The following is a 24,556-nucleotide window of genomic DNA, read 5'->3' on the forward strand; positions in this document are numbered from 1 at the left end:
TTCAAGCATGGTGGTAGCTGCATCATGTTATGGATATGCTTGTCATCGGCAATGACTGGGGAGTTTTCAGGATAAAAAGAAACGGAATGTAGCTAAGCACAGGCAAAATCCTTGAAGAAAACCTTGTTCAGTCTGCTTTCCAATAGCCACTGGGAGATAAATGTACCTTTCAGCAGGAAAATAACCTAAAACTCTAGGTTAAATATACACTGGAGTTTCTTAGCAAGACTACATTGAATGTTCCTGAGAGGCCTAGTTACAGTTTTAACTTAAATCGACCTGAAAAATCTATGGCAAGACTTGGCTGTCTAGCAAGGATCAACAACAAACTTGACAGAACTTGAAGTAAAAAAATTAAGTAATTGGCAAATATTTTACAATCCAGGTTTGTAAAGCTCTTAGAGAAAAAAAAGTGATTTGAACATCAGGGGGTTGAATACTCATCTAATCAGGATGTATTAGTGTTGTATTTTTCTGGTTCGATTCCAGGCTGTATCACAAGCCGCTGTGATTGGGAGTCCCATAGGGCAGCGCACAATTGGCCCAGTGTCGTTGCCTAGTTAAATAAAAGTTAAATAAAAATACGAAAATTAAATTTTAAATGTGTAGCCAGTTAATGTGATAACTGTCTTGTTGGTTGACAGAAATTCTTTCCCCGAAACCTTGTCAATTAAATGTTAACTGCAAAGTAGGCTTACCTGGCAGAAGTACATAATTAGTTATTTGCAAACTTTGCCATGAATGAGCAGCAGCAATACAGAACCATCGCCAAACCGGCACATTAGACGGCACATTCATCACTCGCTAGATGCACAATTAAGGGGGATTACACAAAAAACAAAATACGTTAGTTTTCTTCCAGACCTATACATTTTTTTTATTCTGATGTGATTTAAGTATTGACTTGGACTCAGAACATCCATGAACAATTGTCATTTGGGGTGTGAAAAAATAACATTCCAAAATCCAGGAAAAATAAAACTGAGAACGTATTTTGGGAAAATATACAACATAACATTGGGGGGGATCACAGCATTTATAAGGTCCCACTTAGAGTTTTTTATTAACCATTATTTGACTAGGTGTATTGACAGAAAACATAGTGCATTACTTTCTCTTTTACACTAAAGACCTGGGGAAGAGAAGAATGTGCTTATTTGAAAAGAAGAAAAAAATGAGTAGCTCTCATGCTAGAAAAGGTTGGAGACCCCTGATTTAGAATGCCTGAAGCTTTAATCTATTTATATCGTCAGTATTATCCACAACATGATATTGGGATGGGTCTTTACTAGGACTGTCAAACGGTTAATAACATGAATTTCTATTGTTAATCGCATTTCGTCACAATTTTTTTGTTTGCTAAAATTTGGCTCTAAAGAAAGATTTTCCTATTTGAAGTTTAACACTTCTGCGCACACACATACTGTTAACATGTGTGACATAGAATGTAAATGGAATTGTGCAGCCAGCCAAAAATAATTCAGGTATTTTTCTTTTTTTGAAAAAGAATAAAGCCAACATCGGTTATTTACAAGAAACTCCCCTATCACTAGTGCTGTCACGATACCAGAATGTTGACTTCGATACCAGGTTTAGTATATCGAAATACTCGATACCATCGTGATTCTCGATACCAAAACGATACCAAACGATAACACAGCAAAAAAAGAAGGTATATTAGCCAAAGCCACAGAATGGAATTTGATCCGGACAGATAAACGCAGCTACTGCTCTGTTTTACATAAACATTTTTCAGACAGCCATGTATGTGTTCATGAATTAATTATACAATTATACACTGCTCAAAAAAATAAAGGGAACACTTAAACAACACAATGTAACTCCAAGTCAATCACACTTCTGTGAAATGGACATTACATCAAAGTTGGATCAGCCTGTAGTGTGGTTTTCCACTTTAATTTTGAGTGTGACTCCAAATCCACACCTCCATGGGTTGATACATTTGATTTCCATTGATCATTTTTGTGTGATTTTGTTGTCAGCACATTCAACTATGTAAAGAAACAAGTATTTAATAATATATTTCATTCATTCAGATCTAGGATGTGTTATTTTAGTGTTACCTTTATTTTTTGGAGCAGTGCTTCAACATAATCTGGATGAACCTAAAGCATCTAGCATTGAAACCATACTGAAAGAAGCTGCTATGCCAAAGAAGTTGATTGCCAAGTTATATCAAGGGTTATTAAATCTCTACCTGATAGCTCAGAACCTATAAGGAGAAAATGGGAAACAGATCTGAAGGAAGATATTGATGAGAATGATTGGTCACATATATAGTATGTGAGTGTTCATATCTGCTCCTACAACTTCAGACATAAATTATTGCAATTAAAGATAATCCATAGGATTTACTACACTCCTGCCAGGATGCATGTAATGCACCCAGACATGTCATATACTCTGTTGGAGATGCAAAACAACTAAAAGGAACCGTATTATATATGCTGTGGTCCTATGACAAACTGATGCCATTTTGGGATAATGTCTGTGCCATTATATCATTGTGTTGGAATTTATCCATCTTCACAATCACGTTTGTTGTAAAATGTCAATATTATTTACTAACATCAAAGAAAGTTTTGTATAGTTATCAATTGAAAAGCATCACACTCACCTTCAATAATGAACTCGAGGGCTATGTACACTATGTACACTGTTCACTATGTACACTGAACAAAAAAAGCAACATGACAAAAACTCAAAGATTTTACTGAGTTATATATAGTTCATTAGGAAACCAGTCTATTGAAATAAATAAATGAGGCTCGAATCTATGGATTTCCCATGACTGGCAATACAGATACAGTGGCAAGAACAAGTATGTGAACCCTTTGGAACGACCTGGATTTCTGCATCAATTGGTCATCAAATTTGATCTGATCTTCATCTAAGTCACAACAATAGACAAACATAGTGTGCTTAAACTAATAACACACAAAGTATTGTATTTTTCTTGTCTATATTGAATACATCATTTAAACATTCACAGTGTAGGTTGGAAAAAGTATGTGAACCTCTAGGCTAACCTTTCCAAAAGCTAATTGGATTCAGGAGTCAGCTAACCTGGAGTCCAATCAATGACACGAGATTGGAGATATTGGTTAGAGCTGCCTTGCCCTATAAAAAACACTCACAAAATGTGAGTTTGCTATTCACAAGAAGCCTTGCCTGATGTGAACCATGCCTCGAACAAAAGAGATCTCAGAAGACCTAAAATTAAGAATTGTTGACCTGCATAAAGCTGGAAAGGGTTACAAAAGTATCTCTAAAAGCCTTGATGTTCATCAGTCCTTGGTAAGACAAATTGTCTATATATGGAGAAAGTTCAGCACTGTTGCTACTCTCCCTAGGGGTAGCTGCAAAGGTGACCGCAAAGGCACAGCGCAGAATGCTCAATGAGGTTAAGAAGAATCCTAGAGTGTCAGCTAAAGACTTACAGGAACATGCTAATATCTCTGTTGACGAGTCTACAATACGTAAAACACTAAACAAGAATGGTGTTCATGTGAGGACACCACGAAAGAAGCCACTGCTGTCCAAAAAAAACCTTGCTGCACATCTGAAGTTTGCAAAAGTGCACCTGGATGTTCCACAGCGCTACTGGCAAAATATTCTGTGGACAGATGAAACTACAGTTTTGTTAGGAAGGAACACACAACACTGTATGTGGAGAGGAAAAGGGCACAGCACACCAACATCAACCTCATCCCAACTGTAAAGTATGGTGGAGGGAGCATCATGGTTTGGGGCTGCTTTGCTGCCTTAGGGCCTAGACAGCTTAATATCATCAACGGAAAAATTATTTCCCAAATTTATCAAGATATTTTGCAGGAGAATGTTAGGCTATTTGTCCGCCAACTGAAGCGCAACAGAAGTTGGGTGATGCAACAGGACAATGACCCAAAACACAGAAGTAAATCAACAACAGAATGGCTTCAACAAAAGAAAATTCTAGAGTGGCCCAGTCAGAGTCCTCACCTTAGCCCGATTGAGATGCTGTGGCATGACCTCAAGAGAGCAGTTCACACCAGACATCCCAAGAATAATGCTGAACTGAAACAATTTTGTGAAGAGGAATGGTCCAAAATTCCTCCTGACCATTGTGCAGGTCTGATCCGCAACTACAGAAAACGTTTGGTTGAGGTTATTGCTGCCAAAGGATTCACATACCTCTTTCACCCTTCCCTGTGAATGTTTCCACGATGTGTTCAATAAAGACATGAAAGCGTATAATTGTTTGTGTGTTATTAGTTTAAGCAGACTGTGTTTGTCTATTTTTGTGACCTAGATGAAGATCAGATCAAATTGTATGACCAATTCATGCAGAAATCCAGGTATTTCCAAAGAGTTCACATATTTTTTCAGGCCACTACAGTGGGGCAAAAAAGTATTTAGTCAGTCACCAATTGTGCAAGTTCTCCCACTTAAAAAGAGGCTCCTCTGTCCTCCACTCGTTACGTGTATTAATGGCACCTGTTTGAACTTGCTATCAGTATAATAGACACCTGTCCACAACCTCAAACAGTCACACTCCAATCTCCACTATGGCCAAGACCAAAGAGTTGTCAAAGGACACCAGAAACAAAATTGTAGACCTGCACCAGGCTGGGAAGACTGAATCTGCAATAGGTAAGCAGCTTGGTTTGAAGAAATCAACTGTGGGAGCAATTATTAGGAAATGGAAGACATTCAAGACCACTGATAATCTCCCTCGATCTGGGGCTCCACGCAAGATCTCACGCCGTGGTGTCAAAATGATCACAAGAACGGTGAGCAAAAATCCCAGAACCACACGGGGGGACCTAGTGAATGACCTGCAGAGAGCTGGGACCAAAGTAACAAAGCCTACCATCAGTAAAACACTACGCCGCCAGGGACTCAAATCCTGCAGTGCCAGACGTGTCCCCCTGCTTTAGCCAGTACATGTCCAGGCCCGTCTGAAGTTTGCTAGAGAGCATTTGGATGATCCAGAAGAAAATTGGGAGAATGTCATATGGTCAGATGAAACCAAAATATAACTTTTTGGTAAAAACTCAACTCGTTTTGTTTGGAGGACAAAGAATGCTGAGTTGCATCCAAAGAACACCATACCTACTGTGAAGCATGGGGGTGGAAACATCATGCTTTGGGGCTGTTTTTCTGCAAAGGGACCAGGACGACTGATCCGTGTAAAGGAAAGAATGAATGGGGCCATGTATCGTGAGATTTGAGTGAAAACCTTCCATCAGCAAGGGCATTGAAGATGAAACGTGGCTGGGTCTTTCAGCATGACAATGATCCCAAACACACCGCCCGGGCAACGAAAGAGTGGCTTCGTAAGAAGCATTTCAAGGTCCTGGAGTGGCCTAGCCGGTCTCCAGATCTCAACCCCATATAAAATCTTTGGAGGGAGTGTAAAGTCTGTGTTGCCCAGCAACAGCCCCAAAACATCACTGCTCTAGAGGAGATCTGCATGGAGGAATGGGCCAAAATACCAGCAACAGTGTGTGAAAACCTTGTGAAGACTTACAGAAAACGTTTGACCTCTGTCATTGCCAACAAAGGGTATATAACAAAGTATTGAGATAAACTTTTTGTTATTTACCAAATACTTATTTTCCACCATAATTTGCAAATAAATTCATAAAAAATCCTACAATGTGATTTTCTGGATTTTTTTTAGTTGAAGTGTACCTATGATGAAAATTACAGGCCTCTCTCATCTTTTTAAGTGGGAGAACTTGCACAATTGGTGGCTGACTAAATAGTTTTTTGCCCCACTGTATATGCTTTTTTTCCCTTCACAAATACTGTGTCTTAAAAAAAAAGTAGGGCCTTGGATCAGAAACCAGTCAATATCTGGTGTGACCACCATTTGCATCATGCAGCGCGACACATCTCCTTCGCATTGAGTTGATCAGGTTGTTGATTGTGGTCTGTGGAATGTTGTCCCACTATTCTATAATTGCAAAGAAAAAGCCATATCTCAGACTGGCCAATATAAAGAAAAGATTAAGATTGGGCAAAAGAACACAGACACTGGAAAGAGATGGCTTTTTCTTTGCAACTCTGCCTAGAAGTCCAGCATCCCAGAATCGCCTCTTCAAGGTTAAAGTTGAGACTGGTGTTTTGTGGGTACTATTTAATGAAGCTGCCAGTTGAGGACTTGTGAGGCATCTGTTTCTCAAACTAGACACTCTAATGTACTTGTCCTTTAGCTCAGTTGTGCACCGGGGCCTCCCACTCCTCTTTCGATTCTGGTTCGAGACAGTTTGTGCTGTTCTGTGAAGGGAGTAGTACACAGCATTGTACGAGATCTTCAGTTTCTTGGCAATTTCTCGCATGGAATAGCCATCATTTCTCAGAACAAGAATAGACTGACGAGTTTCAGAAGAAAGTCCTTTGTTTCTGGCCATTTTTAGTCTGTATTCGAACCCACAGATGCTGATGCTCCAGATACTCAACTAGTCTAAAGAAGGCCAGTTTTATTGCTTCTTTAATCAGCACAACATTTTTCAGCTGTGCTAACATAATTGCAAAAGGGTTTTCTAATGATCAATTAGCCTTTTAAAAGGATACACTTGGATTAGCTAACACAACATGCCATTGGAACACAGGAGTGATGGTTGCTGATAATGGACCTCTGTACTCCTATGTAGATAGTCCTTTAAAAATCTGCCGTTTCCAGCTACAATAGTCATTTACAACATTAACAATGTATTAACTGTATTTCTGATCAATTTGATGTTATTTTAATGGACAAAAAGTGTGCTTATCTTTCAAAAACAAGGACATTTCTAAGTGACCCCAAACTTTTGAATGGTAGTGTATATGTATTGCCATTGTATGAATTTGAAATGTCTGATTATATGCCATGGGAAAAACAATTTGTTCTGCGCTGTGACAAAGTTCTTACAAACAAGCAGTGTAACTCAGGTGTTAACAGGGTCAATATAAAAATTGTATTAACAAAGGGCAAATAATCAATCAGTCTACTTGTCAATGGTGTGCGTACTGGGAGCGGAGTCAGGTGCAGGAGAGCAGAGAGTTGTGAACTGGCGCACACTTTATTTAGGCAGGAGAAACCAACAGACGGACAGACGCCACTGCGTCGAAACCTCCAGCCAATTGTCAAAAGTTAAAAACGCGCAAACAGTCACAATAATTATGTACAAACAAATAAACATAAACAATAATATTGTAAAAACACAATAACATACCTCGTGAAATAAAACACGGAAAAAACGCATACCAGTAAAGCACGTCAACATAGACACGGTACACAAAAGAATCTCACACAAAGACATGAGGGGGAACAGAGGAATAAATACATGTAGTGTGATTGGAGAATGAAAACCAGGTGTGCAGGGAACAAGATAAAACAAATGGATAAATGAAAAATGGAGCGGAGATGGATAGAAAGCCGGTGACGTCGAACGCCGCCCGAACAAGGAGAGGAGCCGACTTCAGCGGAAGTCGTGAAACTACTCCAGCATAACAGTCATGCTACAGGCAAACAGATAACTCCCAAGTGATGGCACTCAATAATGTTCTATACCATTGAACCAATGAAAACAAGCGAGTTTGAGCTAGGGAATGGTTAAGCAAGCATCGAAGCCCTGAGTCCGAGGTGGAGGATTGGCTTCATATCCACAGTGAATAGGATTCAGGAACAGTCAATGGATGTTGACTAGTCCAACAGTCAATGGATGTTCTCGTGTTGGGAGACAAATTGCATCCCAAATTGCATTCTATTCCAAGTATAGTGCACTACTTTTGGCCACAGTCCTATGGACTCAGGTCAAATGTAGTGCAATATAAAGGGAATAGGGTACCATTTGGGACTCAACCAAAGAGAATATCCTCAGCCCCTCTACTGTGTATCCCTCCTTCATGCAGAAACGTCCCTGTGAAATGTTAAGGTTAATTTAGAGATAATTTGATTTGCTCATTTAGTTCAGGACGACACGTACAGTATCCAATACCTAAACTGATAGGTAAGGACATACTTCCCTAGCTCACTGGTTATTCACACGGATTTTGTAATTTTAAGTGATTTATACCTAACTGTGTTTGGTTTCTTGCAGATACAATGTGGACTCCAGAAGTTCAAATATTTCAAAATTTGTAAGTGTCTTCCCCTCACAGTATAAAACACGCTGTTAATGTTATATTGTCAATTATGCCATCGTGACTCAATACTGACAGTACAGAGGAAGGATAATTATCAGAAGGAAGCTTGTTGTCTTTGTATGAATACAATAGACAATATTATATTCTAGATTTGACCTGTGTTCTATTTCCTTTCTGCTCAACAAAATACTGGAGCGCAGAAGGTTAGTATTGATGCAAATAGTAAATACATTTACAGCTGCAATGTCAGTCATTATGAGATGTTGTGTATCGTCTCCTTCTTTGCATTTAGAGACAGCCATTCATGATGTGAGATTGGTGTGTTTTTGTTGTACTTCTGCTGTCACTTGTCCAATATCTGTGTTTTTTTTCTTCCAATCAACCATAGTATCAACCATAGTATCATTAAGCCATCCCATTATATCAAATGCTCAGCTAAAGCACTTTGAGAGACGACTTCAAAGCCAAAGCTACCGTAGGCTAGTTGCTTTTTGAAACAGCATAATGTAGTGTATCAGATACGAACTCACACAGAGAGCTCTGTTGTTATTCTTGTGCCGGTGTTTTTATGTGCCTTGCCATGTCTGTGCTTCTCAATGTCCTCATCTGCTTCTCTGTGTTGTGTGGACAGATGGAACACCAGCTTGAAATGTTAGCTTGGTAAAAAAACAACTTTGGACAATGAGATGTATCGGGTTTATAAGATACACCTGCTAGATTGGATTATTTGAACCTTTCTGATAACACACTGTATGCCCATGTTTAATTGTTGAGTTTTCAGTGTCACAATAGTTTGTAATGTCTTCAGCCACTTTGTATATGATATGTACGCATATACTGTATTCTACTGTATTTTAGTCAATGCCACTCCGACATTGCTCGTTCTAGTATTTCTATATTTCTTAATTCCATTCTTTTACTTTTAGATTTGTGTGTATTGTTGTGAATTGTTAGTTACTTCTACACTGTTGGAGCTAGGAACACAAGTATTTCGTAAACACCCGCAATAACATCTGCTAAATATGTGTACGTGACCAATAACATTTGATTTGATTTGTATCACGTAGCTTTCAACCTGGCATGTGGGATGTATGATAAAGCATTGTGTGTACTGTACTGTGAACTGCCTGGCTGTTAGACGTGTCAAATGACTAACCCCAGGATCTCTGCACTAGGACTTCCTTGGTCAGACCTTCTGCACTCTGGGGGAGATCATTGGCTCCACGGGCGGACGGCTGGAGAAGAGCCTCTCGTAAGTCTTTTCTTTTATTTATTTAATTTGGCAAGTCAGTTAAAAAGAAAATGTTATTTACAATGACGGCCTACCAAAACGCAAAATGCCTTCTGTGGGGACGAGGGCGGGGATTTAATAATAATAATAAAAATATAGGACAACACACACATCACGACAAGAGAGACACCACAACACCACATAAAGAGAGACCTAAGACAACAACATAGCATGGCAGCAACACATGACAACACAGAATGGTAGCAACTTAATATGACAACAACATGGTAGCAACACTATATGGCAGAAGCCCAACATGATAGCAGCACAAAACATGGTACAAACATTATTTGGCTCAGACAACAGCACAAAGGGCAAGAAGGTAGAGACAACAATACATCCCGCGAAGCAGCCACAACTGTCAGTACAAGTGTCCATGACTGAGTCTAAAACTGAAAAGATAAAACTGTCCAGTTTGAATGTTTTTAGCAGCTCGTTCCAGTCGCTAGCTGCATCGAACTGAAAAGAGGAGCGAGGCAGGGATGTGTGTGCTTAGGGTATCTTTAACAGAATGTGACTGGCAGAACGGGTGTTGTATGTGTAGGATGAGGGCTGCAGTAGGTTTCTCAGATAGGGGGGAGTGATGCCTAAGAGGGTTTTATAAATAAGCATCAACCAGGGTCTTGCGATGGGTATACAGAGATGGCCAGTTTACAGAGGAGTATAGAGTGCAGTGTCGTGTCCTATAAGGAGCATTGGTGGCAAATCTGATGGCAGAATGGTAATGGCACCCTTACTTGCCGATCTATAAATTACGTCTCCGTAATTTAGCATGGGTAGGATGGTCATCTGAGTCAGGGTTAGTTTGGCAACTGGGATGAAAGAGGAGCAATTACGATAGAGGGAACCAAGTCTAGATTTAACCTTAGCCTGCAGCTTTGATACGTGCTGAGAGAAAGACGGTGTACCATATCTCCATACTCCCAAGTACTTTTATGAGGTGACTACTTCAAGCTCTAAACCCTCAGAGGTAGTAATCACACCTGTGGGGAGAGGGTTATTCTTCTTACCAAACCACATGACCTTTGTTTTGGAGGTGTTCAGAACAAGGTTAAGGGTAGAGAAAGCTTGTTGGACACTAAGAAATCTTTGTTGTAGAGTGTTTAACACAAAATCCGGTTAGGGGCCAGCTGAGTATAAGACTGTATCATCTGCATATAAATGGATGAGAGAGCTTCCTACTGCCTGAGCTATGTTCTTGATGTAAATTGAGAAGAGCGGGGGACCTAGGATCGAGCCTTGGTGTACTCCCTTGGTGACAGGCAGTGGCTGAGACAGCAGATGGTCTATTGGAGACACCAATACTCATTAGCCGGCCCACAAGAATGGAATGGTTTACCGTATCAAAAGCTTTGGCCGAGTCAATAAAAATAGCAGCACAACATTGCTTAAAATCAAGGGAAATGGCACTCTCTCTCCCACTATCCATGGAACCACTACAGTCCTAACGAAGTGAGAACTGGCCATACCTCTCTTTGGCTGGATGTCATGGCCCATGTGATTGGCAAATGTTGGTTCGGTCTTGAGGGAGGGACTATCTGTCTGTTGATTGGAAATGGAGCACAGCACTGTAGGTGAGCTATAAACGTTGAGAAAGTATTATGGTATAATCCCGTGGCAATATTCCATACTCTATAGCCTCAGAAAGAAACTAGTGAAAAAGCATTGATTGCCAAAGCACCTCTGGTGCACGACATAGTAACATCTTGTAATCAACTTCTTGAAAGGGTAATTTTGTGCAGAAATTGTAATGTGAAGCATTATTTTTTTTCCCTACCGATTTCAGAAATCGACAATAAGGTGTTGTTTATGGAGTGTGCATGTATGTTATGAGTTCGCCAGCTGGAAAAAATAGTCATTGCAGAATAGGAGATGAATTGTTGAGCTCTATTTTATCTCAGACTGAGTATACTTAGCTTTTTGTCTGTTTGTTCGTGTAGAGGTATGTATGTTCTTATTTTGGGGGCATAAGGAGCGACAACATTTGTAAATACAAATCATGTTTTATTCCTCAGGAATAGACTCCTAAAACAGAGGCCAATCATTGACTTTATACATGACCATGGGAGCAAATGTATGTATTATTAGCAAATGTTCTCGATTACCATAAATGATCCCGTTGGACATCTTCATCCATTTCTCTATTTATACGTTTTCAGGCTTATCGTCCCCATGCAGCCAGCACAGTGTATCTCCCAGTTCAAATGACATAGCCTTGGCAGAGCTGAGCTGAGCTGAGCTGAGCTGAGCTGAGAGAAAGAGATGTATAGCCTTTGGAGGATGCCACTGGGTTTTGGCCTGCTGCACTTTCTCTATTGGCGAGATAAAAATGTGCTCTGCCTTCTTGGCGTTACCAGAGTTATACGTTACCTTCCCCTGTGCCTGTGCACACACACTTACACACAAGCGCACATGCATGCACGCAGGCACACACACACTCACCAATGGTCCTGCTCACATACCGCCACATTCTGAAAAGTAAAGCATGCAAGTTGCATCCTCCATCACAAACTAAAAGTCTTGTTCAAATTATTTGCACAACATATAATTTTGAGAATCCTTTAGAAAAGCCTTAAAAAATGTTTCAACCTAAAGAAAAGCCTTGCGTTCAACAATAAAAACAATCGCCATTCAGCCTGTCTGGTTGGTCACTCAAAAGACCGCTATTTAAAACCGACAATGGATGAAGCTACAAAGATGCCGAGAGCAGCGAAGGAAAAGGATGTGGGTTTTGTTCCAAAATGTGCCATTCTCCCTCCTTGACTCTCCGGCATTTAGAAGGCCACATTCCTGGGGGACATGTAGCAAGCTGTGACAGAGAGAGAGAGGGGGACGGGTACAGAAGAACCAACAGCAGACAGAGCCTGCCATCCCAGAGGGCATCTGCAATGACAAAGCCTGGAGACAACTCCTCTACGTGTGTAGTGTGTTTCACATGGCTGTCAAAACAACCCCAAAAACACATCCTCCCTGCAACATTTACTTGGAGTTAACTCTGCAAATAGTACTGCTGGGTGGTCTGAAAAGTCATAGTCAATCGATCAATAATATAATAATACTCTTAGCAAAAAATGGTATCTTTAATTTACAGTCTGTAGAAACTATGAGAATAGAAAGGTTCAGAACTTGTGAAACATCATAGCACAGTTGAAAAATATCTGGCAAATAGAAATCAAAACTGGATGGTATTCAGTGATAGATTGGAGGAGTTGATGGGAGCTGAAGGGTGGGACTAAAAATAACAAGAAGATAACTAATGCATAATATACTGTGTCTATAAAATGTACAGTGCATTCAAAAAGTATTCAGACCCCTTGACTTTTTCCCCATTTTGTTACATTACAGCCTTATTCTGAAATTGATTAAATAAAAAAATATATCAATCTACACACGTTATTGTAATGACAAAGTGAAAACAGGTTTTTAGAAATGTTTGCAAATGTATTACAAATATAAAACAGATACCTCATTTACGTAAGTATTCAGACCCTTTGCTATGAGACTCAAAATTGAGCTCAAGTGCATCCTGTTTCCATTGATCATCCTTGAGATGTTTCTACAACTTAGAGTCCACCTGTGGTAAATTCAATTGATTTGACATGATGTGGAAAGGCACACACCTGCCTGTATAAGTTCCACAGTTGATATCAGAGCAAAAACCAAGCCATGAGGTAAAAGGAATTGTCTGTAGAGCTCCGAGACAGGATTGTGTCGAAGCACAGATCTGGAGAAGGGTACCAAAATGTTTCTGCAGCATTGAAGGGACCCGAGAACACAGTGGCCTCCATCATTCTTAAATGGAAGAAGTTTGGAAACACCAAGACTCTTCCTAGAGCTGGCCGTCAGGCCAAACTGAGCAATCAGGGGAGAAGGGCCTTGGTCTGGGAGGTGACCAAGAACCCGATGGTCACTCTGACAGAGCTCCAGAGTTCCTCTGTGGAGATGGGAGAACCATCAAGAAGGACAACTATCTCTGCAGCACTCCACCAATCAGGCCTTTATGGTAGAGTGACTAGACGGAAGCCACTCTTCAGTAGAAGGTACATGACAGTCCGCTGAAGGACTCTCATACCATGAGAAACAAAATTCTCTGCTCTGATGAAATCAAGATTGAACACTTTGGCCTGAATGCCAAGTGTCATGTCTGGAGGAAATCAGGCACTGCCCATCACCTTGTCAATACCATCCCTACGATGAAGCAGCTTCATGCTGTAGGGTGTTTTCAGTGGCAGGGACTGGGAGACTAGTCAGGATCAAAGGAAAAATGAACAGAGCAAAGTACAGAGAGATCCTTGACAAAAAACCTGCTCCAGAGTGCTCAGGACCTCAGACTAGGGCAAAGGTTCACCTTCCAATATGACAACGACCCTAAGCACACAGCCAAGATAATGTGGGTGTGGCTTCGGGACAAGTCTCTGAATGTCCTTGAGTGGCCCAGCCAGAGTCTGGACTTGAACCCAAACGAAAACCTCTGGAGATACCTGAAAATAGCTGTGCAGCAATGCACCCCATCAAACCTGACAGAGTTTGAGAGGATCTGCAGAGAAGAATGTGAGAAATTTCCAAATACAGGTGTGCCAAGCTTGTAGCGTCATACCCAAGAAGACTCTAGGCTGTAATCGCTGCCAAAGGTGCTTCAACAAAGTACTGAGTAAAGTGTCTGAATACTTCTGCAAATGTCATATTTCAGTTGGTTTATTTTAATACATTTGCAAAAATTTCTGAAAAAGTAATTATCTTTGTCATTACGGGATATTGTGTGTAGATTGATTAAGAAAAAAACCATTTAATACATAATAGAATAAGAATAATAATTAGGCTGAAAAGTAACAAAATGTGGAAAAGTCAAGAAGTCTGAATACTTTCAGAATGCACTATATAGTATGTATAAGCTGGAAGTAGAAGCCTAAGTGTTGTTGTCTGTTTACTCCAATAAGGGGAGGGGGGTGGGGTTAGGGGGAAATAATAAAGGAAAATATATTTAAAAAATATATATATGTATGGCTGGATTGGAAATGATGCAGAATATTAGATTGATAGAAGCCTAAATCTATTTGCAATATTAAAGCTGATCCACCTACTATTTAAAAAAAAAAAAAACACATCCCCCCCAGCATTGCCTTTATTCCACACACACCCCCTAGAGTGAGAGGCGGAGGAGAGCCAATCCGAAATGCCTGGCGATGGCCTCTGCGCGGCGGTGGGCGTCTTTTTGTAGGTCACTGTTTTGAGAATGGGGTATCATGCTGTGGAGGAAGAAGCACTTCTCTACCACTTACCTGTTGGTTTCTATGGTAACTGAGAAGGACTGTAAGCTCTCCCATAGTGTAAAAGCATGATTGGGCGAATACACTTCATTTTCCCCTTTTAGAAGATCAGATATGTGCTCCATGTGACATTGCATGCTGGTCGTATTTTTATCTGTAAGATTTGGTGTGGAGAGCATACCCCATGCTTCCAACATTTTCACTCCTGCTGCGAGTTTGCATCCACACACACACTCACACACACTCACACACTCACAATCATGGAGGTGCAATCCTGGCAACTGTAATTAAGGTTTTTCTGTGTATTATTAGTTACACACTTTACACTGCCCTATACACCAAGTTGGGAAACAACTATTTGCGTACATGATACGAGATGAGATGTACATACAGTGTAATTGCATATCTATGTAGATTAGCCTTGTGATGTTACGACTGTTACATTTTCACAATGAGGTTGTGATATGGAGATCAACCACAGTGACTTTTATCTACTATATATAGGATAGTAATTGTACACAAAATTCATGTGGATATACTGTAAGTTAGCGGTGTGTTATGAACAAATAATAGGTTTCCTATAATGCAATTAATAGATAGTGATGCATAATAGCTCATGGTGAGCTATTTTCTCTCTGCTATAAGGTTAATGAAGCATCTACTTTAATATAGTGTTACTTCAACATAGTGTTACTATATTGAACATCCCATTTACTTCCACATAGTGTTACTATATTGAACATCCCATGCAATTCACTTGTGATAAAACTAAATGGGAGAGACTCCAGCTTCATTTAGTTTCTACAAACCGGAGTAAAATTCCTTTCCAATGTGCTGTCGGAGAGACAAATTAAAAAGTCAAACCTCATAGAAGATCCAGTGTTTATAGATAGAGGACATAGAAAATACACCCCCTAGTCCATTATCAAAGCAACAAGCTACCGCCACAAGAGTAGATGGAGATATATGAGGTGGAATCATAGCTAAATAAGCTGTCACAGGTGATGTATTGTTCATTTTAGAAATGTATAGGGCACATATTGTGAAATTACACTTTGGGATTTCACTTGCAGACATCAGTCAATCAAATCACACGTAATATGACAGGTTGTGTATAGATGCACATTTCGGTAAATGCTCTGCTGTCTTTTCAGCTCAATGTCAAATCTCCCACATGGTCAGACCTCTTGAGGATCCCATTTCGATGCTGTCAAAAGTGTGAAACGATACACGATCAAGGTTCACATGATAAATGTTTTGGGATCCCTGGCAGGCAGGCAGTGTGCACCTGAACAACCTGCCATATGTTCCCTCTAGCTACCTCTGCTGTGACATTAACAATTTCTGCCTAAGCTACTTTTCCTCAAGTCTTCTTGTGTTTCTTAGGCAGTCATGAGTCGTTGGCAAGACTTGGGTGTCTTCCTGCTCTTGTGCTCTTGTTAAATCTATTTTAGTTCATCGGCTTTACATGTATTCATGAAACAACAATGCATTATTTTGGATCCATAGCTACAGGGAGTGGAGTTTATGGGTGACTGTAGTTTGTGTGTGCCTCTCAGAGGCAGCTCTTAGGCTCCCTAGGAGAGCAGTGGGTCTCCAGATGTGAGGGGATGGGGGGTAGGAAGTGTGGAGGGAATGGGGGATATTGAATGTGTGGAGGGTGTGGGGGGTGTTGGATGTGTGGAGGGGATGGGATGGGAGGTATCGGATGATAAGGGAAGTGGAATTCTCTAGCAGATTATATTTTGTTACTGGGAGGACACCACCCTTCTGTCTCACACACAAATGTACATTGCAGCCCAAATGTACAGACAGTTTATGATGTCTACAGCACAACTTTGAGTGGCTACTTTGGCTACAGCTCATCATTGGTTAATTTCTTTGGTAATTTTGGGGGATTTTATTTTCAACATTTATGTGGCAGACTTTTCAGGACACTAAGTCCAGTCTAAATCCAGACAGTACAATAGGACTAGGTAAAGATGGTTTTGACTTTTGTCATAAATAATTCCCCAGCTGTCAATGTATCACGTACATGGAAGGTAAGGAACTACAGTGCCTTGCGAAAGTATTCGGCCCCCTTGAACTTTGCGACCTTTGGCCACATTTCAGGCTTCAAACATAAAGATATAAAACTGTATTTTTTTGTGAAGAATCAACAACAAGTGGGACACAATCATTAAGTGGAACGACATTTATTGGATATTTCAAACTTTTTTAACAAATCAAAAACTGAAAAATTGGGCGTGCAAAATTATTCAGCCCCTTTACTTTCAGTGCAGCAAACTCTCTCCAGAAGTTCAGTGAGGATCTCTGAATGATCCAATGTTGACCTAAATGACTAATGATGATAAATAAAATCCACCTGTGTGTAATCAAGTCTCTGTATAAATGCACCTGCACTGTGACTTACAGCTGTAATCGCAGCAAAAGGTGGCGTTACAAAGTATTAACTTAAGGGGGCTGAATAATTTTGCACGCCCAATTTTTCAGTTTTTGATTTGTTAAAAAAGTTTGAAATATCCAATAAATGTCGTTCCACTTCATGATTGTGTCCCACTTGTCTTCCAAACCGATCTTGACAAACCATTTCTGTATGGACCTCGCTTTGTGCAAATGGGACATTGTCATGCTGAAACAGGAAAGGGCCTTCCCCAAACTGTTGCCACAAAATTGGAAGCACAGAATTGTCTTGGATGTCATTGTATGCAGTAGCGTTAAGATTTCCCTTCACTGGAACAGTATGGGCAGGTAGCATGGATTCGGGCAGGTAGCGTTCCATTCTCCTGCCGACCGCCAAAGCCAGATTTGTCCGTCGGATTGCCAGATGATGAAGTGTGATTAATCACTCAAGAGAATGCATTTCCACTGCTCCAGAGTCCAATGACGGCGAGCTTTACACCACTCCAGACGATACTTGGCATTGCGCATGGTGAGCTTAGGCTTATGTGCGGCTGCTCAGCCATGGAAACCCATTTTATGAAGCTCCCGACAAATATTTATTGTGCTGATGTTGCTTCCAGAGACAGTTTGGAACACGGTAGTGAGTGTTGCAACCGAGAACAGACCATTTTTACGCGCTGCGCGCTTCAGCACTCGGCGGTCCAGTTCTGTGAGCTTGTGTGGCCTACCACTTCATGGCTGAGCCATTGTTTCTCCTAGACATTTCCACTTCACAATAACAGCACTTACAGTTGACTGGGGCAGCTGACTTGTTGGAAAGTCACTGAGCTCTTCAGTAAGGCCATTCTACTGCCAATGTTTGTCTATGGAGTTTGCATAGCTGTGTGCTTGATTTTATACACCTGTCAGCAGCGAATGTGGCTGAAATAGCCAAATCCACTAATTTGAAAGGGGTGTCCACATACTTTTGTATATATAGTGTAGAAATCTCTGGACTCTTCAGCTCACCTGTCGCTACTCTTGCGATCCCATTTGCTGCAGACAGGGGACGGGAGTGACGGGGAGGATCCTTCTCTCCAAGGTCTAATCACATTGAGACATGGTGGGCTTCTAGCTAACAGGATTTCTGCCCTAGTGCTCAAGTTGTCTGCTAAAGGGCCTCGATGGATGTTTCTATGACATAATTAGACGACGTGTCCTGATTGCTGCTGATTCTGTGACTTCAGTTACCAAGGAAACATACAGTAATTTGTTATTTTCTCTCCGTGTCCAGAACATCATCGTACATTATCTCAGGATGATGAAGACGGAAACTCTGTTTTCTACTTCATTTTCCATTTCCTCCCCAATTTACTGTGATTTCTCACAATGTGTGCTATAACTAGGGTTACAAAAGGGAGGGTATATTACTGGAAACTTTCAAAGTTTGCCAGTAAACTACCAGAATTTTGGTAACTTTCAAGGTTTATATGGAAATTTATAAGATGATATTAGTGACCTTTTGGGGTATTTTTTTTTTTTTACACACTTTTATTTATTTAACTATGTCAATATATATTTGTTGTCAATGTTTTGGCATCAAACTGGTAGCAGTTGTTTAAAAAAAAAGTCGCAGAGTTAAAACAAATAATAATAATAAATAATTGTTCATTAGATGTTGTTTTTGTATTAATTACACTATTTTCTCTTGAAGATCTATCCACTAGAACCTCATGGACCATATGGATAGGGATATAAAAATGTATACTATATATGAATACATTTTGTAAAAGTTATTCATGTATAAATGACCAAAGTTATCATAGATTGCCATAGATTGTCTATTAATTACCAAAATTACAAAAGATTACGTTCATTTTGACAAATTACCGATAGATTTAACACCTTACAGTAGAAACAGAGGGTTGTATAATGAGGGATGCCCAATCGTAGTCAGACTTGCACAATGTGGTACATTGCAAGACTATTACCTCTGTAACTCAGTGAGCACGCCATGAGATTGAACATGATTTGATTGGACAGCTCTGTTATGCAGGAAATACCAATCGGAAAATGTGTGTCAAGGTGGAAGATTGAGACATAGTGCATACCTGGATAGGTGACCCATCAGCACCCTGTACCACTGTGAGACAAGGCCTCTGCTCAGTGTAGGTGATAAGGGGATGTGCTAGGAGGTCGCCCCTGTCAGAGAGAGTGACGTGCTGGATGTGGTGAGAGGATGAGCTGCACCACTGGAGAATCTCAATTGCATTTCCTTGATTCCTCACATCCTTCTCAAACCTCATTTTTTATTTTTTATTTTATTTCACCTTTATTTAACCAGGTAGGCTAGTTGAGAACAAGTTCTCATTTGCAACTGCGACCTGGCCAAGATAAGGCATAGCAGTGTGAACAGACAACACAGAGTTACACATGGAGTAAACAATTAACAAGTCAATAACACAGTAGAAAAAAGGGGAGTCTATATATACATTGTGTGCAAAAGGCATGAGAAGGTAGGCAAATAATGACAATTATGCAGATTAACACTGGAGTGATAAATGATCAGATGGTTATGTACAGGTAGAGATATTGGTGTGCAAAAGAGCAGAAAAATAAAAATAAATAAATAAAAACAGTATGGGGATGAGGTAGGTGAAAATGGGTGGGCTATTTACCAATAGACTATGTACAGCTGCAGCGATCGGTTAGCTGCTCAGATAGCAGATGTTTGAAGTTGGTGAGGGAGATAAAAGTCTCCAACTTCAGCGATTTTTGCAATTCGTTCCAGTCACAGGCAGCAGAGAACTGGAACGAAAGGCGGCCAAATGAGGTGTTGGCTTTAGGGATGATCAGTGAGATACACCTGCTGGAGCGCGTGCTACGGATGGGTGTTGCCATCGTAACCAGTGAACTGAGATAAGGCGGAGCTTTACCTAGCATGGACTTGTAGATGACCTGGAGCCAGTGGGTCTGGCGACGAATATGTAGCGAGGGCCAGCCGACTAGAGCATACAAGTCGCAGTGGTGGGTGGTATAAGGTGCTTTAGTGACAAAACGGATGGCACTGTGATAAACTGCATCCAGTTTGCTGAGTAGAGTGTTGGAAGCAATTTTGTAGATGACGTCGCCGAAGTCGAGGATCGGTAGGATAGTCAGTTTTACTAGGGTAAGTTTGGCGGCGTGAGTGAAGGAGGCTTTGTTGCGGAATAGAAAGCCGACTCTTGATTTGATTTTCGATTGGAGATGTTTGATATGGGTCTGGAAGGAGAGTTTAGAGTCTAGCCAGACACCTAGGTACTTATAGATGTCCACATATTCAAGGTCGGAACCATCCAGGGTGGTGATGCTGGTCAGGCGTGCGGGTGCAGGCAGCGAACGGTTGAAAAGCATGCATTTGGTTTTACTAGCGTTTAAGAGCAGTTGGAGGCCACGGAAGGAGTGCTGTATGGCATTGAAGCTCGTTTGGAGGTTAGATAGCACAGTGTCCAAGGACGGGCCGGAAGTATATAGAATGGTGTCGTCTGCGTAGAGGTGGATCAGGGAATCGCCCGCAGCATGAGAAACATCATTGATATATACAGAGAAAAGAGTCGGCCCGAGAATTGAACCCTGTGGCACCCCCATAGAGACTGCCAGAGGACCGGACAGCATGCCCTCCGATTTGACACACTGAACTCTGTCTGCAAAGTAATTGGTGAACCAGGCAAGGCAGTCATCCGAAAAACCGAGGCTACTGAGTCTGCCGATAAGAATACGGTGATTGACAGAGTCGAAAGCCTTGGCAAGGTCTATGAAGACGGCTGCACAGTACTGTCTTTTATCGATGGCGGTTATGATATCGTTTAGTACCTTGAGCGTGGCTGAGGTACACCCGTGACCGGCTCGGAAACCAGATTGCACAGCGGAGAAGGTACGGTGGGATTCAAGATGGTCAGTGACCTGTTTGTTGACTTGGCTTTCGAAGACCTTAGATAGGCAGGGCAGGATGGATATAGGTCTGTAACAGTTTGGGTCCAGGGTGTCGCCCCCTTTGAAGAGGGGGATGACTGCGGCAGCTTTCCAATCCTTGGGGATCTCAGACGATATGAAAGAGAGGTTGAACAGGCTGGTAATAGGGGTTGCGACAATGGCGGCGGATAGTTTCAGGAATAGAGGGTCCAGATTGTCCAGCCCAGCTGATTTGTACGGGTCCAGGTTTTGCAGCTCTTTCAGGACATCTGCTATCTGGATTTGGGTAAAGGAGAACCTGGAGAGGCTTGGGCGAGTAGCTGCGGGGGGGGGGAGCTGTTGTCCGAGGTTGGAGTAGCCAGGCGGAAGGCATGGCCAGCCGTTGAGAAATGCTTGTTGAAGTTTTCGATAATCATGGATTTATCGGTGGTGACCATGTTACCTAGTCTCAGTGCAGTGGGCAGCTGGGAGGAGGTGCTCTTGTTCTCCATGGACTTCACAGTGTCCCAGAACTTTTTGGAGTTGGAGCTACAGGATGCAAACTTCTGCCTGAAGAAGTTGGCTTTAGCTTTCCTGACTGACTCATTTCCTGACTGACTCATGAGATGAGAAGCTCAGAGGTCCCTCCCCTCTGACCTTCTCATCGAATGGGTTTTGATAAAGAGGCAAGGAGAGAGGACGTGAGGAATCAGAGTAATGCAATTGAGATTCTCCCCAGGAGTTCACTCTACTAATGACTGGAGGAGGGGAGTGGAGCGAGCTATAGCTGGCCCAGAGTTACCCAGATTTACCCACTGCACAGTAATTGACCAGCTTGCAGGTTTGACCTTGCAAGCCCCTTACTGTCACACAGCCTCTTGCTCACCCTCTCTCGCACTTCTCCGGCTTGTCTGCTCTGGCTTTCTCTACCCTCGCCCTCGCTCGCTATCCTTTCAGTTCTTTGAATCGTGCCTTAATTGGAATAAATTGAATCGACAAAGTGAAAGTAAGTTTAAATGAAGTAAAAACAAAAGCTTTAACCTTGATGTGATGTCAACTGCATTAAAGCAGAACAAGAAAGGAAAGATGGCTGTGTGAACGTGCTATGCAGTATGTGTTGCATGGTTAATGAATTCTGACTCAATATTCCGAGGAAGAGCGGGACTGTGACTATATGACTATGTATCATTTTGTCATTAGTATTAAAAGATATCTCACTCTCTCTCTCTCTCTCTCTCTCTCTCTCTCTCTCTCTCTGTCACTCTCCCTCTCCCCCTCTCTCTTCCATCATTTTCTATTTTTCTCTTTCACAGTGGGATTCCTGGGAAGAAGTTGGGGGCCATTATCTTTGCGGCGGAGGAGCTAAGTAACTGTAGGGTCAGTACCTGACAAGTCACCTTTTCCCCTCTGAGGCCACGAAAGTCAGCTTTTGTTTCAGCCGTTGTTGTGCCAATGCAGCAGCTACTCTTCCTGTGGTCCAGCAACATTAAGGCAGTTACAGTATATACAATTTAAAATATTACATGACACTGCATTTCATAACACTTTTCACAACAAATTAAGTATGTGCCCTCAGACCACTACTCTAGTATCACATATCTACAATACAAAATCCCTGTGTACCTGTGTGTAGAGTGCGTGTCATATCATGTGTATGTGTGTCTGTGTCTGTGTCACTTCACAGTCCACGCTGTTCCATAAGTTATATTTTTATCCGTTTTTTTTTATCTGATTCTACTGCTTGCATCAGTTACCTGATGTGGAATAGAGTACCATGTAGCCATGGCTCTATGTAGTACTGTGCATCTCCCATAGTCTGTTCTTGACTTGGGGATTGTGAAGAGACCTTTGGTGGTATGTCTTGTGGGGTATGCATGGGTGTCCGAGCTGTGTGCTAGTAGTTTAAACAGACACCTCAGTGCATTCAGCATGTCAACACTTCTTACAAAAACAAGACTGGGAGAGAAAGGAGAGGGAGAGTTAATCTCCATGTTTGTTTACCCCAGAAATAACTGAGGGTTTTTCTCAGAGAGCGAGCGAGAGAGAGAGACACTGCTTAGAAATTCAGATGAGCGTGGGCGGAGCTCGCCACTCTGTCACTGAGGAACTGGCTGCTAAGAGATTTCCCATGATGCCCCTCTCCTGCTATCAGCCACCTCTGAGTCTGCCCCTGCGTTGCACTGCGCTGGAGAAGACGAGCTCATTACAGCGGCTTCATGTGTGATGCTTCAGTCCCGGGGCGTCTCCACAGGGAACTGTCCTACTAGTACTTCTACCCAAAACAGAGCAGCGGACCAACCAACAGATGCACAACCACTGACAGACCATAAACAGCCATACATATTGTTAAACCATCAGACTGAATAATAGCTTCCATGTGATGAATTCTGTACGGTGTTGTTTTTTAATTTCCTCTCGAGGTAAAAGGGGTCGGCTCGAAGTCACTATTAAAGCTAAACATGTTTTCTATGGTTATTATGCTGTACAGCTATCTTCACATGTTGGAGCGCCTGTTAATTAGTTGGGCCATAGAGCTTCTGTCCAGAAGCATATTCCTTATTTTATGAATATCACTATCTGCAACAGAATATCATTGTGAATAACATTTTTATGTCTCTTCGTCGAGTATGAAGGAAGTTAGGGGTAGTTTCACAAGCCAATGCTAACTAGCATCAGCGCAATGACTGGAAGTCTACAGGAACGTCCGACTCTGGGAAAGTAGATAAAGGGCTTCATTTCCAAAAACTATTTGTGACCCACCGGTTGGATTGGGTCTCTTGTAGCAAAATTTGAAAGTATGTTTTTTACATTGGATAAAAGTAAAGACTGGTAAAATGTAATATCATACACAACAGTTGAGGGAACAATGGGAAAGTCATTATACTTTGAATGTTGGCAAACTTGTAACCCCACTTTTGAGAAAATGGACCTTTAATGTTTTGGTACACCTACTGGAGAGCTCTTCTTTGTATACACTCATTCAGGATCATTCACACCCTCATAGGCCTTAGCCCCAACCATCTCTTTAAGGATTCAACTGTGAGGCCACGTCTATCGACATGTCTGTAGACAGTTCTGGTAGTGACATCATGTACATTCTAGTGTTGTCCGACATCAAACTTGTTGTTGTCGTTATGAAAAAGTATATACACATAGTGACCAAGTAGGATTTATTATGAACAGGTAGGCCCTTACCCCTCATGTGGTTAAACCGCTCAAATATACAGTCGTTCCTACCGTTGCTGTCTCCTTAGCTGCTGAGAAGGCATTTGATAGGGTAGAGTGGGCTTTTCTCCTAAGAACCCTAGGAAAATGTGTTTTTGGTCCTGACTTTTGTAAAGGGATAAGGGTCCTTTATTTCAATCCTATAGCAACAGTTCTTACAAATGAAATGATGTGTCCTTTTTTAAAAGTATTTCTAGAGGTGTGGCTTTATCAACCCTGGACAACTGCTGCTTGGAGCTTCCCATCCTGGGTGACTGGTTCGGTCTCCTGCTACTGGGTTGCTTTCTTTCCCCTCTCCTGTTTACCATAGTTATAGAGCCTCTTG

General features: G+C 41.4%; 1 protein-coding gene across 1 annotated transcript in view; it reads left to right on the forward strand.

The window, feature by feature from the left end:
* Nucleotides 1-24,556, forward strand: part of LOC139367581 (copine-9-like) — a 108,150-nt gene that overhangs the window by 59,723 nt on the left and 23,871 nt on the right. The window contains exons 5-7 of the mRNA XM_071105838.1: nt 8,091-8,130; nt 9,312-9,388; nt 22,320-22,383. Of these exons, the coding sequence (XP_070961939.1) occupies nt 8,091-8,130; nt 9,312-9,388; nt 22,320-22,383 (181 nt within the window). The remainder of the gene's footprint in view (nt 1-8,090; nt 8,131-9,311; nt 9,389-22,319; nt 22,384-24,556) is intronic.

The sequence above is a fragment of the Oncorhynchus clarkii genome, chromosome 16, assembly GCF_045791955.1.
Source record: "Oncorhynchus clarkii lewisi isolate Uvic-CL-2024 chromosome 16, UVic_Ocla_1.0, whole genome shotgun sequence".
NCBI lineage: Eukaryota > Metazoa > Chordata > Actinopteri > Salmoniformes > Salmonidae > Oncorhynchus > Oncorhynchus clarkii.